General features: G+C 38.6%; 1 protein-coding gene across 7 annotated transcripts in view; it reads right to left on the bottom strand.

The window, feature by feature from the left end:
* Positions 1-8,607: 8,607 nt before the first annotated feature.
* The window catches only part of LOC309852414 (uncharacterized protein), a 42,049-nt gene continuing 34,060 nt past the window's right edge, over positions 8,608-16,596 (bottom strand). For 5 of the 7 annotated variants that reach the window (XM_082708996.1, XM_082709000.1, XM_082709002.1 and 2 more), the window contains 2 exons: positions 12,289-12,350; positions 10,354-10,969 (listed from right to left, as the gene is read on the bottom strand). In XM_082708996.1, the coding sequence (XP_082565122.1) occupies positions 12,304-12,350 (47 nt within the window). In that variant the 3' untranslated portion in view covers positions 10,354-10,969; positions 12,289-12,303. Of the gene's footprint in view, positions 9,139-10,353; positions 10,970-12,288; positions 12,351-16,596 lie in introns of those variants that run through there. The other 2 variants (XM_082708998.1, XM_082708997.1) reach the window with 2 other exon arrangements.

Genomic DNA, 16,596 nt, shown 5'->3' with positions numbered 1-16,596 from the left:
TGAAGGCAGAGGCTTTAACCCACTGAGCCAGTGCTCGCTTCGGCAGCACATATACTAACCCACTGAGCCACCCAGGTGCCCCTCCTCTCCCATTTTTTATGTCGTCCTCTTTTGGAAGGTATATATTCTGTTTGCATTATTTCAGTGACTTTGAGAAATCTTTAATTTAGCAGGACATACTTATCAAAGTCTAAACTTACAATTTTTCCTGCCCAGTAGTATAATGATGTTAGAATACACTGATCATTACTTCTACCAAGTTACATGCTATCATTGTGGTATATTTTAGTTATATGTGTGTGTATCCATGCACACATGTGCATATATGCATGTGAGTGTACTTTTATTTCCATTTATTTTATACTAAACTGATTCCTAGGCCACAAGTTTTTGTTTCTTCTAAGATATCTTTTTCTTCTGTGCAACCTCCTTTTCTGGTTTAGGAACAATCTCCTCTTTCAGGAAGGATCATCTCAATGTGTCAGGTATAGATTAATCCAAATATGAGCTCTGTAAGTTCTGCACTGCATCTTGGGGACTTTCTTCACCTGGATGTGCATAATGACCAGAGAAGCTACATTTAAATCCTTAAGTCCAACATTATTCTCTGCATTTTTAAGCATATGCAATAATTCAGTACTCTTTTTAGGCCACAAAACCTGTGTCCAACCCCACTGTTTGGCCTAGGTGCACCTACCAATTCCACCATTGTTGTGACAGAATGGCACATGTTGCTTCTGTAAAGTTACATCCTCTAGAGACTTGGTGGCTTTACAGATATGCATACCCTTGATGGCAGTTTCACCAGTGTTCTTAACATCAACACAAAGATTTGAACTTTTTTTTTTTAAGATTTTATTTATTTATTTGACAGTGAGAGAAGGAATACAAGCAGGGGGAGCAGGAGAAGGAAAAGCAGGCTCCCTGCTGAGCAGGGAGCCCAATGCAGGGCTTGATCCCAGGATCCTGAAATCATGACCTGAGCTAAAGGCAGACACTTAACAACTGAACCACCCAAGCGCCCCAAAGATTTGAGCTTTCAATTTGCATGATTTTATGGGGTTTTCTGGGTCAATTGAATAGGTAGCTATTTTCAGAGATCACTTCAGGCTACTTACAGGAAGAGGATGAAAATCCCCTCATTCTTAGAAGAGATTTTCACTGAATACAGAATTATGGGTTGATAGTTTGTTTTTTTTTTTTTTAATTTTCACCAACATTTTCTTAGGAAAATTTCCATAGAAAACTATAAGAATTATACAATGAATACCATGTATTTACCACCTAGATACTACAATGAATACTTTGCTATATTTGCTTTATCATCTAGTTAGCTATCTGTCCAGCCTGGTTTTCATCCACAAATTGGTCCATTTTTTAAAAATGTATTTGAGAGTAAGTTGCAGACATCAGTATATTTCACTCCTAAACACTTTAGCATGCATATTACTAGCTAAAGTTCAACATTCTGTTGCATTTTAAGGTAAGATTTATAGTGAACCACACTTACCTTAAATTCATGTTGACAAATTAATACATTTGTGCAAACCAAAATCCTATCAAAGTAAAATATCATCACAGCAGAAAGTTCCCTCAGGCCCCTTCCCAGTCAGTTCCCCAGTATAACATTGCTAAAATTCATCCATGTTGTGGTATGTTTGTGTATTTACTATATATCTAAATAGTTCTTATTACAGAGTTTCTTTATCCGTTCTCCTCTTGATGGGCTTCTGGGATATTTCCAGGTGTTTTGCTATTATAATGCAGTTATAAACATTCTTGGATGTGTCTTTTATGAAGGTATTTTTTCATATCTTTTGGATAAACAACTAGGAGAAGAATTGTTTGGACATGGTATATAGGTATAAGTTCAGTTTTATAAGTTTCTGCCAGAACTTTATCCAGAATAGTTGTATCATTTTACACTCCCAGCAACAATGTATGAGAGTTTGTTTCCCTACATTTTCTCCAACATTTAGTGCTGTCATTCTGGATATGTATCTCATATCCAGATGGTGTTCTATAATGTGTCATAGTGGTTTTAATTGGCATTTCCCTAATGACTACTGATGTTGACCACTTTTTTGCGCTTATTAGCCATTTGAACATTTCCTCTGCTCAAATTTTCTGTCCATTTTTAATTGATCGTATTTTCATTGTTGAGTTATGTAAATTCTAATATATCCTAGACATCAGTCCTCTGTCAGACAAATGCTTGGTGAATATTTTTCCTAGCATTTGGATTTCCTAGTCATTTTTTAATAGTGTCTTCTGATGAGCAAAAGCCTTTTTAAATAAAGTTTAACTTACTAGTTTCTTTTCTAGTTACTGCTGTGACTTAAGAAACTTGTCTGCTGCCAAGTTTGAAAAATATTTAGAGTTGCCTATGTTTTTTCCTGAAAGCTTTGTAATGGCAGTTTTTTATATTAGGAGTAGGATTTATTTTTTTTAATTTTTTTTAAGATTTTATTTATTTATTTGACAGACAGAGATCACAAGTAGGCAGAGAGGCAGGCAGAGAGAAAGGAGGAAGCAGGCTCCCTGCTGAGTAGAGAGCCTGATGCAGGGCTTGATCCCAGGACACTGGGATCATGACCTGAGCCGAAGGCAGAGGCTTTAACCCACTGAGCCACCCAGGCGCCCCAGGAGTAGGACTTACTTTGAAATAATTTTTGTTCATGGTGTCAGGTAGGGGTTGAGATTCTTTTGTTGTTGTTGTTTGTTTCCTATATAGATACCAAATTTTTTTTTACAAATGGTATTTTCAACAGTAGAAGTCTTTGGAACTTCGTTGAAAATTAAATGACCATTATATTAGTCTTCCCCTGCTGCTGTGACCAATTCCCACAAATTTTGTGACTTGGGGAAAAAAAAACCCACAAATTTATTATCTTAAGAGTTCCATAGGTCACAAGTCCAGAATGGGTCTCACCACACTAAAATCAAATTATTAGCAGAGCTGTATTATTTTCTGGAGGCTTTGGGGAGAATCTGTTTCCTGCTTATTTGGGTTACTGGCAAAATTTAGTTACTTATATCTGTAGATCTGAGCTCTTCATTTGTTCGCTATAAGCTGAGAACTGTCACCAGCCTAGAGGCTGCCATATACCTTAGCTCATAGCCCCCTCCCTCCATCTTTAAAGCCAGCGACAGTGGGTTTCGTCCCTTTCACATCACATCCCTCTGACCTAGATGGGAAAGAATCTTTACTTTTCTTTTTCTTCCTAACAATTTAATCCTAAAGCCATTTGGCAGAACTGAGCATGGTAGGCATACACCTCAGTAAAGCCATGATGGCCGTACAGAACTGTGTGAGGGCCTGAGCATGGTGAAGAGTATCTGTCCAGGGAGAGTATGGCAGTGGCAATGAGATATTGATTATCTCCAGGAAGATTAATCAAATATATTTTATATACACATAACTATATATTTAAGGATAATAAAATGAACATTTCTTCCATCAGCGAAGGGAGTTACACAGATGAAAAGGGATACAACTAGAATGAACTCAGTGATTTTAGATTAGAATTATACTCATGCAAACTTATTTTCATTATATATAGATATAAAAATAAGTATAGATATAAATATGTGTATGCACTCTGTGTGTGTATTTATATTCATTGGCTTTGTCCACTTAGAGGGCCTGGGAACAGTGGCACTGCAGTAGCAATAAGCATGCTGGCACCCAGATCATGGCCTCCAAATACTCATTAATAGAAACCAGGGCTCTTTCAAGAAATGATTGATTTCAGTCTTAGGGCAGAGCAAATAGAAACCTAGAACATCTTTTATGTTAAAGTGAGGACACATTCACTTATCAGGAATGATAGGGACTGGTTATTAAAAGGCTACAGAGGGTCACCTGGGTGGCTTATTTGGTTAAGTATCTGACTCTTGGGGCGCCTGGGTGGCTCAGTTGTTAAGCATCTGCCTTTGGCTTAGGTCATGATCTCGGGGTTCTGGGATCGAGCCCATGTGGGCTGCCTGCTTGGCGGGAGGCCAGCGTCTCCCTCTCCCACTCTCCCTGCTTGTTCCCTCTCTCACTGTCAAATAAATAAAATCTAAAAGAAAGAAAGAAAATTGAAAAAAAAAAAAGAAGCATCTGACTTGATTTCAGCTAAGGTCTGCTCTCAAGGTCCTTGGATCAAGCACTGCATCGGGATCTGTGCTGGGTGTGGGGTCTTTTGGAGATTCTCCCTCCCCCTTGCTCATGCTCATTCTAACAAAGAAACTCTTAAAAAAAAAAAAAGGCCATAGAGGCTGGATTGAAGGGGTTTCCATGTGCCAAATCTGAGACAAACCTAATAGTAATATAAACTTTGAATGAAATAGATGACATGTCCATGTTGATACAAATTAATCAACTGAAATTTTGCTGAAGGATGGGATGTTTATATCGTCTCAGAATATCTCCTCCCATAAAATCCTTAATAATTACAAAGGGGAAAAGACTAATTTTACAGTGGAGAAGGCTGGCAGATATGCCTTATTAACTGATTAAAAGAATAGCACCAGTAATGGGTCATCATGTGCCTCCTGATATGCCCTGAGAAGAACACACCATCAGTTCTGTTGGCAACCTTCCAAAATGCATAACCTGCTTATGCAGAAACATCAAAGAAAACCAAACTGGAGACATTTTCCAAAGACTGACTTACAATCATCAAAAGTGTCAAGATTATAAAAGTCAAAGCAAGACAAAAACTTTCAGACTAAAGGAGATTAAAGAGACATGACATTTCAACACTGTGTGTGATTCTGAACTGGATTCTTTAGTGCAAATGACATTGGCACACTTGGTAAAACCTGGATGGGATCTAATGTATTAATGTTAATTTCTGTAGGAGGCAGGCCCCTGGCCGGGGCGGCCTCCGCCATTAAAAGATGGCGCCTGGCTAGTTGCCAGCTTAGGATTGCCTCGTGAGACTAAGCGGAACGCCCAAAGAGGAAGTAAACAGCATTGGTTGCTAGCGAAGTTGTTCGTTTAGGTGCGCAGCTTGATTCGCTCCCTCCTGTACCCTGTTCGCTGATTGGTCATGTAAGCGTATATAAGTGTGTAGACTTGCAGAGAGAGAAGGGAGAAGATGCATCCGAACCAGGGTTCTTGTCGTCCTTGCGGGGCGAGGGCGATAAATGGTGCCGAAACCCGGGAAATAAATAAAGGAATCTTGTAAGGTAATCCGCAGGAAAGTGGGGAGTAAAGGTCCGCAGGTAAGCAGGGACATTAGCCACCTTCAAAAGTGGGAATTCCGCGGTAAAGCGGGGAGTAAAAATAGGAAAACCTTGCAAGGGAGAAGTCCGCAGGTAAGCGGGATAAAACCACGACAAAGGTGGTGGGATTTAAACTTGTACAAGTCCGCAATAAGAAGCGGGGCGGCCTTGAGCCGGGATTTAAACTTGTACAAGTCCGCAATAAGAAGCGGGGCGGCCTTGAGCCGGGATTTAAACTTGTACAAGTCCGCAATAAGAAGCGGGGCGGCCTTGAGCCGGGATTTAAACTTGTACAAGTCCGCAATAAGAAGCGGGGCGGCCTTGAGCCGGGATTTAAACTTGTACAAGTCCGCAATAAGAAGCGGGGCGGCCTTGAGCCGGGATTTAAACTTGTACAAGTCCGCAATAAGAAGCGGGGCGGCCTTAGAGCCGGGATTTAATGAGTCCGCAATAAGAAGCGGGGCGGCCTTGAGCCGGGATTAACTTGTACAAGTCCGCAATAAGAAGCGGGGTGGCCTTAGAGCCGGGATTTTACAAGTCTGTAGCGTGATCTTACTACCTGCACCGTCCTTGGGGGTTAATCCTAAGGGTTTGTTACCTAATCATATATGGCATATGGATGTCACACATGTCAGAATTAGCTGGCTGTGATTATGCGTATCCCTACCCATATTCCTATCCCAGTTTCCATTCCAGAGGACAAGTTACCGGTGGTGCTATCCAGAAAGAAGAGAGATTTTGGTATCACAGCCGCGGTTGTGACAGCATTGGCTATATCTACAGCAGCTGCCACGGCAGCAGCAGTCTCGCTTGCTGCAACTATACCCACTGCGGAAGCTGTGAACAGCCTTGCAGAAGGAACGGCGGCTGCCCTTCAAACACAGATTCAGATCAATGCACATCTGCAAGCAGGAATCCTGATAGTCAACCAGAGAGTGGATTTGGTTCAAGAACAAGTGGACATATGGGGGGCCCTATTGGGACTGGGATGTATAGTACCCTTCCTGGCAATTTGTGTAACTCCCATAGCCTATACTAATATGAGTGACTTACAGAATGTCTCCCGACAGCTCTCCCAATACTTGCGGGGGAATTAGTCCGCAGAATTCCAAAACTATACTTAGCACCTGGTACTAGGAATAACAAGGATAAATAACCAGCACCTGGTACTGGGAATAACAAGGATAATTAACAACAGAGGTGAGCTTGCAACCCTCCCAGAGATAATCAAAACATTGCAAGATGTGTTAACCTTTACGAAACAATGGGCTAGCATAATTGATCTGATGATAATCCTCGTAGTGGGCCTGATTCTGCTAGTATTTGGAGGCGACAGCAACATAGGCAATAGCAAGCCATGGTGCAGGCCTTGTTAGCCATCGAGGCTGGAACATCCCCCCAGGTGTGGCTAAGTATGCTGGATCGGTAGTCAACGACGGGTAAGATTGGTGGGGGAAATATACCAACCTAAGACAGGACGCAGATCATTGATATCTGCCGTCTGATGACGGGTAAGGATATTCCCCGCCACTGACAACCTAAGACAGGCACGATCCCTGCCATAAAAGAAAAAAGGGGGAGATGTAGGAGGCAGGCCCCTGGCCGGGGCGGCCTCCGCCATTAAAAGATGGCGCCTGGCTAGTTGCCAGCTTAGGATTGCCTCGTGAGACTAAGCGGAACGCCCAAAGAGGAAGTAAACAGCATTGGTTGCTAGCGAAGTTGTTCGTTTAGGTGCGCAGCTTGATTCGCTCCCTCCTGTACCCTGTTCGCTGATTGGTCATGTAAGCGTATATAAGTGTGTAGACTTGCAGAGAGAGAAGGGAGAAGATGCATCCGAACCAGGGTTCTTGTCGTCCTTGCGGGGCGAGGGCGATAAATTTCTTTTTTTAAGATTTGCATGAGCAGGGGAGAGGGGCAGAGGGGGACAGAGAAGCAGACTCCTGGCTGAGCCAGGAGCCCGACTCAGGGCTTGATACCAGGACCTCAGGATCATGACCTAAACTAAAGGCAGACATTTAACCAACTGAGCCACCCAGGTGCCCTTTAATGTTAACTTCTTGATTCTGATTCTGTATTTCGGTTATATGTATACATGATTCTATATTTTGGGACATGTCTTTGTTTGTAGGAAATACCCAGCACCTTCAGGGTAATGTGGCATTAAGTCAGCAATTTACTTTCATATGGTTCAGGGGGGAAAAGTTCTTTGCACCAAATTTGCAACTTTTCTCTAAGTTTGAGATTGGATGAGAAAAAAAAGTATGGGGGCGCCTGGGTGGGTCAGTTGTTAAGCGTCTGCCTTCAGCTCAGGTTGGGATCCCAGAGTCCTGGGATCGAGCCCTGCATCAGGCTTCCTGCTCAGCGGAAGCCTACTTCTCCCTTTCCCACTCCCCCTGCTTGGGTTCTCTCTCCCACTATGTCTCTGCCAAATAAATAAATAAATAAAATCCTTAAAAAAAGAAAAAGTGTAGGGTGTTCTTTAAAAATACCTTGAATACTTATGAATTATACTTCTAATCTTAAAATTGTTTTTAAAATTCACAATGAAGCTCCATAGGTTTTTGTCAGTCATGCTTGTATATATTAGTGCCTCCAAACTGTGGCTATTCTTGGCTTTTGATGAAACTTAAGATTTTTCTCCCACAGGGTACTTGACCTTATTTATTTGGAGATTTCTAGTGTTACTTGTCTGGAGCTACTAAGTAAGCTTGATTTTTCACTGCTTCTTTTCACCCATCACCCACCTTGGCCATTTCAGGTTGCTACGCTCTCCCAGGAAGAAATGATTAAGTCCAAAGTGAGTTTAAATCATGTGGGGTTTGTTGGTTTTTTTTGTTTGTTTCTACTGTTTTACTCCACACTGCAGATAGGTAATGTTTTTCAACAATAAGATGTTCCCCTTTGTAATTATTAAGGATTTTATGGGAGGAGATATTCTGAGACGATATAAACATCCCATCCTTCAGCAAAATTTCAGTTGATTAATTTGTATCAACATGGACATGTCATCTATTTCATTCAAAGTTTATATTACTATTAGGTTTGTCTCAGATTTGGCACATGGAAACCCCTTCAATCCAGCCTCTATGGCCTTTTTTTTTTTTTTTAAGAGTTTCTTTGTTAGAATGAGCATGAGCAAGGGGGAGGGAGAATCTCCAAAAGACCCCACACCCAGCACAGATCCCGATGCAGTACTTGATCCAAGGACCTTGAGAGCAGGTCAATAATCTCAACAATAAGATGAAAAACTCTTTAAGTGGATAGAAATCAGTCAGGAAAAAATATAAATTAGTAAGACGAAGAGAAAACTGCAATTAGAATATACAGAAGAAATAATTTCGAATTAAGCTTTAAATTTGAATCTTTCAAAGGAAAAACAAATTAGTATATAAATTTTAAAAAATTCATTACATAGTTTATCTTGTCTTTCATATATAAAGCTAATCAGTCTCAGGGGAGAATAAACAATTTTCATGGGCACAGTTAGAAACATACATACAAAGTTATCCTACTTCTCCGCTATGCAAGAGGACACTTCTCCACATATGAGCCAGAAGACATCAACAGGGATATTAACTGTAGCATTTGTGGTAGAGAAGAAGTAGAAACACATTTCTGAACCTGAGTGTGGTAGATACTGAATACCTATGGGTAAGAAGGTATCTAACAAGATACTAAAGAAAAATAAGATGCTAAATAAGATACTAAGGGAAAAATGTTAGCTGAAACTCTAAGTCTTCAGAATTTAAGAGATACAAGATTTTAAAAGTTGGGGCGCTTGGATGGCTCAGTTGTTAGGTGTCTGCCTTCGGCATAGGTCATGATCCCAGGGTCATAGGATCAAGACCCACATTGGGCTCTCTGCTTGGTGGGGAGCCTGCTTCTCCCTCTCCCACTCCCGAGGTTTGTGTTCCCTCTCGCTCTCTGTCAAATAGATAAAATATTAAAAAAAAAAAGTTCTAAAATAGAGCACCTGATAGGATTCAAAAAGGAAGTTGCCAAAAATAAGCTATGAAACTCCCATATACCATATTCAGTACATTCAAAACATCAAGTTGTGGAGATGAGGAAAGAATTTGGGAAAACTCTGTGTGCTGAGTCTTACATCTTCCAGGAGAGAAGAGAATGCCTGCCCATCTCTCATGCTTATTGGGAGGGGGCAGTATGATTGCTACAATCTGGGAACAAAGTGGATTGCTGTCTTAACTTCCTGGAGAAATCTAAGTATCATGAGAGTGCTTGAACTAGTGCTGCTCTTCTATCAGCCAACAATCTCAAAGTGTATCCAGAACAAGAATGCATGAATGTTTCCCAAGGACCAGATGTGGCCCTAGGTCTATGGGGGGGGAAAAAAAAAGCCACTTAGAGGGGCTCCTGGGTAGCTCAGTCAGTTAGTGGTCTGCCTCAGGTCATGATCTCAGGGTCCTGAGATTGAGACCTGTCTTGGGCTCCCTACTCAATGAGAGTCTGCTTCTCCTTCTCCCCTTTGCCCCTACCCCCTGCTAATGTGTGCTCACTCTCAATAAAATCTTAAGTAAATAAGTATATGGGCTGAATTATACACACTAAATCTACAACAGGGATAGGATTGAGAAACAATGGGTCTTTAACATTTATCGTTAATGTTTCATATAGTTACTATAAAAATACAAAGCAAAGACATGTTAACATGTATTCTTTCTACATAATACATGAGTGCCTTGTCAAATTTTTTGAACTGTTCAGAAGAGTTTATCCATCCCATTCATTGTATACTAATTAGAAAGTTAAAAATTGTGTTTATAATGGAAAAGCCTAGTAACTACCTTAATTGGTGAACAAATTCAGCAATACCAGTAGTAATACCAGGACAACATATTTTACTTATATAATGACATATTTAATGCTTTATGTTATGCAGAGTATACCTTTTGCTATAGTAAGTACATATCATCATATTATTACCAAAACTACTACTTCTGTATTTATTCATAAGGAAACAGATCCTAAAAGTCTGACATTCTAACAAGGCTAGATTCTAAAAATGGGAGTATCAAACAAGTTACAAGAAAGTGATGGTGGTGACTGTTCTCAGTTAAAAGATTATAAGATGAGGGCCTTGATCAGATTCTTATTTAGAAAAACATTTTATAAGCCAAGTTTTTTAAAAGGTTTTAAAATTTTTATTGCAGATTTTAAAAATTGTGCATTCCAATAATTAAAATCATTTGAACAAACAAAAAAATGGCACTCTGATTAAATTGCATTTTACAGCTTACAGGACACCATGGACCAGCTTTGTTTAAACTCTCGATTTCACTGTCATCCCACCCAGCTTCTTCCTGCATTAACATGCAAGTTCTTTTTCTTCCCTGCCAGCCAGACTGGCAGATGGGAGAGGCAGGCACCTTCATTGTCAGTAATTCTTTGATGTGAAAAGGGGCAGCACAGTCATTTAAACTTGATCCAACCTCTGTGCATCTTATAAAGTTGAACAGCTAAAAGAAGTGAAAAAGGTAATGCTTGTGGAATATACAGTGCGTATAAGTGGCAATGCCTCATTACAATTTACCTGCTTGCTTCTCCTGTTCAATCATTTCTTTTGAAGGTAGTGGATTATTCTCTTGTATTTTTGTCTTTTTCCAATTTCAACTTACTGAATTTCTCAATCTCCACTATTACTGGGTTTGTTAGACATGGCCGCAGAGAAGTAGAGCAAGATGCACAAGCGAGCAAAGTCTGGTCTGCACAGTGGCCCCTGCTGGATCTTTTTTTCCTAAAGATCCATTTGTCAGAGAAAGAATGAGAGAGAGAGAGAGAGCACAAGCAGGGGGAGTAGCAGGCAGAGGGAAAAGCAGGCTCCCTACTGAGCAGGGAGCCCAATGTGGGACTGGGTTCCGGGACCCTGGGATTATGACCTGAGCAAAAGGCGGACGGTTAACCGAATGAGCTACCCAGGCGTCCCTAAGCCAGTTTTTGAGATACTTTGGGAAATTATGGAATTATTTTTAATTTTCTAATGCCATGCTATTAAAATTAAGACAATCTCATTTTTAGGTTATGCATGAAGTAATTAGGAGTGAAATGTTAATAAAAATAAAGTGTGTCAGATGTTAACTAAGTCAGTCTTGGATGTGATGGATGTTTCACTATTATTTTAGCTTTTCTGTGATTTTTAGAAATTTCCAATACAAAAAGTTGGTGGGAAAATTTAGCTAGAAAAGACTTAAAATACAAAAAAAAAAGATATTTAGGGAAATGTGAATAATCTTATGTAGGAAACGTTCTATGGAGATATTTGATTCTATAAAAGTACAAAACAAAGGGTATATTAAAATACTAGATAGACCATAAATTGTTTTTGTAACCCACATGATAAATAGCCATAAACACAAAAGAATTCTAAAAATTAATGAAAAATACTAGAAATTGTACACTATTGACAGGTAATTTACAAAAAATTCAAATGGCCAATAAGCAAATGAAAGCATGCTCAGTCTATCCAATATTTAAATAAATTCGGATTAAAGCAATGGCATATTTCTCATTAGATTGACAAAGAGCACCAAGTACTATTAAATTGTAGGAAAATGTGCATTTCTGTTGATGCACTGTTGATGGGACTGAATGTGCTTTATCTGGAAAGTAATGTTACTATTACAATAAAACAATAAATAAAAGGGTGTGTGGGTGGCTCAGTCAGCTAAATATCCAACTCTTGATTTTGGTTCAAGTCATGACCTCAGGGTCCTGGAATGAGGCCCGCCTCAGGCTCCTGGTTCAGTGGGGAGTCGGCTTGAGGATTCTCTGCCCCTTCCCTTCTCTCTCTCTCTCTCTCAAATGAATAAAATATTCTTTAAAAATACACTATTTTTGTTCCACAAACCTGATGTAAGAATCTATCTTACAGAAATAAAAACATACCTATACAAGTATTTATGTTTAATGGTATTTATGGACAATTGTTTGAAATAGCAAGGAAGGCAAAATAACATGAATGTTCAACAGAGAAACAACTTGAACATTTAATACCTCTCCATATGTAGTATTCTGCAGCTAATAACACTAAAATGAGTAAGTTAGATTTATATGTACCTGGAAAGATGTCCATTATGTATGTTGCAGGAAAGTTGCAGACTGATGTCCATACAGTGACCCTGTTTAAATATATAAATATTCACAACCAAGGAAAAAAAACATGTATAAACATGTACAAACATAAAAATGTACATTTAAACAAAAATCTTCAAAAGTACTCAAAAAGTACTCAAGTACTCAAAAGCTACAAAAGTACTGACTTAAGAAGTCAGATTTTCTTTTTTTTTTTTTTTTAAGGTTTTATTTATTTAAGAGAGAGAATACAAGCAAGGGACAGAGGGAAAGAGATAAGCAGACTCCACAGTGAGAAGGGAGCCCGAGGAACATGGGGCTTGATCCCAGGACAGTGGGCAGAGTCTTAACTGCGCCACCCAGGTGCCCCAGGAAGCTAGATTATATGTATATTTGATATAATTTCCTGTTTTGCAGGAAATTCATTATGTAATTTCAGAAGGGTAATTCAAATATGAAAAAAAGCTACATAAAAATACACTTAATTTCTAACTTTTCTTTTGAGAATAAGGAAAACACTGTTAGAAGTAGAGCAAAAAGTAATGACGTAATGGCCCATTTGACAATCTTTATTCTTGTATTTGTTATAAAATTCATCTTAGAAAAGAATCTCCAATTCTAGAACTTTATTTATGGCCTAACTATATCAATGATAAAGACATTTATTTCATTATCAGGCCTTTACGATTTCACAAACCTGTTTTGTTTTTGTGTTTGTTTTTAATATCTCATTAAGTTGAACTAAGAATTGGGGTAGAGGGAAGAGTAAGAAGGGACTGTGAAGGAAGACTGTTACACAGAGGAATTTCCCTTTTTTAAGAGGACAAGGGTCCTATCTGTAGAAAAAGAATGGGATTGGTTTAGAGGAAGCAACTTGTCCTTTCATAAACTCAGTTGGCCTCCAGCTATAATGTCTATAGAGTTTCCACCTCTGTGGTTATTTTTTGTAGCTAGAGCAGCATTTACAAAAATAGTTCATATGCAAAAGATATTAATAGACATTATAAGAAGGGATTCATGGTCAAGTAAGTCTGGCATATGAGGGGTTAAAGTTTCGAGAAATACCTTTCCTAAAATATTTATTATAGCCCTGATAAAATAAAATGAACTTATTGCTCCAAAAAGTCATGTAAATATGCCACCATTTACAAGCTGGTTTGACCACAGAATCTTTTTTTTTTTTTCCTTAAGATTTATTTATTTGACAGAGACACAGAGAGGGAACACAGGCAAGAGGAGTGGGAGAGGGAGAAGCAGGCCTCCTGAAGAGCAGGGAGCCCGTTGCAGGCCTCAATCCCAGGACTCCAGGATCAGGACCCAAGCAGAAAGCAGACGCCAGGCGCCCCCAGAATCTTTTTTTCTAATATCATCTGAATCATATTACTTAAAAAGTACTACAGGAAATTTTAGGCTAACATATTATCTGTAGAATTCAACACAGAGATATGGTCCTAAGGAAAAGAATTCAAAACAAGTAATTTTAAGGTAGCACAAGGTACTGTTACATCATTATAAAAACAAGGGCAACTGGGTGGCTCAGTGGGTTAAGCCTCTGCCTTCAGCTCAGGTCATGATCTCAGGATCCTGAGATGGAGCCCTGCATCAGGCTCTCTGCTCAGCAGGGAACCTGCTTCCCCTTCTCTCTCTGCCTGCCTCTCTGCCTACTTGTGATCTCTCTGTCAAATAAATCTTTAAAAAAATATATTTTTTGTATGTGACAATCATGCAATCCATTGAGTAGTGAAAGGTTTATTTATGATGTAATAAATTATAAAACCTGAGCAAAATAGACTGGTGATATTGGTAACAATGAGAGCTGTTGTGACTCCACAGCAATACTGTTAAATACTCATGAATTATGGTTCTCTAATATTTATTTGGTATGTAATGACTAACCTTTGAACTCTTAATTTGGCAAGTTGCACATAAACAATGTATTTAAGTTGTGAGTATCAATAGTTTAAAAAAAACTTTTTTAAGATTTTATTTATTTGACAGAGAGACAGATAGACAGCAAGAGAGGAAACACAAGCAGGAGGAATGGGAAAGGCAGAAGCAGGCTTCGCTGAGCAGGGAGCCCAACCCTGTGGGGCTTGACCCCAGGATGCTGGGATCAAAGGCAGACGCTTAACAATTGAGCCACCTAAGTGCTCCTAAAATTTGTTAAACAATAAGACACATAACAATAAAAATATTAGGAGAATGTATCTTCAATAGATGACTTTAGGGATGCCTGGGTGGCTCAGTCAGTTAAGCGGCTGCCTTCAGCTTGGGTCATGATCCCAACATCCTGGGATCGAGTCCCACATCAGGCTCCTTGCTCAGCAGGGAGCCTGCTTCTCCCTCTGCCTCTGCCTGCCACTCTGCCTGCCTGTGTGCTCTCTCTCTCTCTCTCTCTCTCTCTGACAAATAAATAAAAATAAAATCCTTTAAAAAAAATAGATGACTTTAGGAGGAACTTCATACCTTTACAGAATCAATGAATTCATAATTCAAATAACAAAAAGGAAATTTAAAAAATTAGATCATAATTAAAATCTTTGTAGAACTATTGGGATGCTAGCACTGATAATTTGAACATCTAAAAAAATAAAAAAGGTTATTTTAATTTTACCTTGGCTATTATCTCAACAATAAGTCCTATTTGCAAATTCTTATATTGTAAGAAATAACTAAAAGCAAAATATCAAAGAACCTCAAAATTTCATGATGAAAAAAAATTCCCTGAAATCATTTAACAATGTATCATAAAATTAAATTGAGATTTTCTGAATGCCAGAAGTTGATCCTATGCTAGTACATTGGTTTTAAGGCAAATATTAATTTTAAAACTCAACTACTAATCATTCAGCCAAAATGTGTTTTCTTTTTTTTTTTTTTAAGATTTTATTTATTTATTTGAGAGAGAGTGAGAGAGAGCATGAGAGGCAAGAAGGTCAGAGGGAGAAGCAGACTCCCCATGGAGCTGGAAGCCTGATGCGGGACTCGATCCCGGGATTCCGGGACTGTGACCTGAGTCGAAGGCAGTTGCTTAACCAACTGAGCCACCCAGGCGCCCCAAAATGTGTTTTCAAAGAGCTTTTGCAGGTATTAATACTGTATGAATTTTTTAACTTAAATTTTGTACACATGGTCATGTAATCTGTTTTTAGAACACTGAAAAACACATATTTCAAAACCATTCACTGGGAGAATTAAAATAACTTGAGGCTGTATCAGATCATTTTTCCATCATAATCATCTCTTACAAATATAATTTGTAGGGGTGCCTGGGTGGCTCAGTGGGTTAAAGCCTCTGCCTTCAGCTCAGGTCATGATCCCAGAGCCCTGGGATCAAGCCCCGCATCAGGCTCTCTGCTCAGCAGGGAGCCTGCTTCTCTCTCTCTGCCTGCCTGTCTATTTGTGATCTCTAAGACTATGGACTCTGAAAAACAATCTGAGGGGTTTGAAGTGGAGGGGGCAGGGCAGGAGGTTGGGGTACCAGGTGGTGGGTATTATAGAGGGCACGGATTGCATGGAGCACCTGGTGTGGTGAAAAAATAATGAATACTTTATATTATTTATGCTGAAAATTAAAAAAAATTTTTTTAAATAAATAAAATCTAAATATATATATATATATATATATATATATATATATATTGTAGACTTTTGAAATCTAATTAATCTATAACAGATTAAATCTTGGACATTCCTGAAGAATGGCATTCCTTTGTATTCTTTTAATTGGTAGATATTATTTATATTTTATTTAGAATATTTATATCTATCATTATAAGGGAATCTGGTCTTTAATTTTTTTATTTTTGTTTAATTTGACACCATTCTTGTATTCTTATAATGATATGTCTATCATTATAAGGGAATGTGCGTCAAAAATTTTATTGAGGGAAGAGGCTGGAAAGAAAATCTTAAGTGTTTAAGACTATTTAGCCTAAGTTTCTCAAAAACCACAAGCTACTATATCTCAACTATGATGAAACAGATAACCTAAGTAGCCATATAAATGAATAACCATTAAAGAAACTGAATTTATAATTGTAAAGCTCCCTAAAAATCCTCAGGCCCAAAAGGATTCACTTGCAAATTTTCACAAACTGAAAAATGAACACAAATTTTATACAACTTCTTTCAGAAAACAGAAAAGAAACACCTCCCAACTCATTCTATTAAGCCAATATTATACAATATAAAATTAGACAAAGACTAGGGGGGAGAGAGAGAGGAAGGAAGAAAGGAAAAAAATAATATGACAGAATTATTATTTTTCATAATCTAAGAAAAATCTCCAAC

This window comes from Mustela nivalis (assembly GCF_964662115.1).
Source record: "Mustela nivalis genome assembly, chromosome: 18".
In the NCBI taxonomy this organism is placed as follows: Eukaryota; Metazoa; Chordata; class Mammalia; order Carnivora; family Mustelidae; genus Mustela; species Mustela nivalis.
Note: the sequence above shows the minus strand (reverse complement) of the source record. Positions and strands in the feature narration are given on the sequence as shown.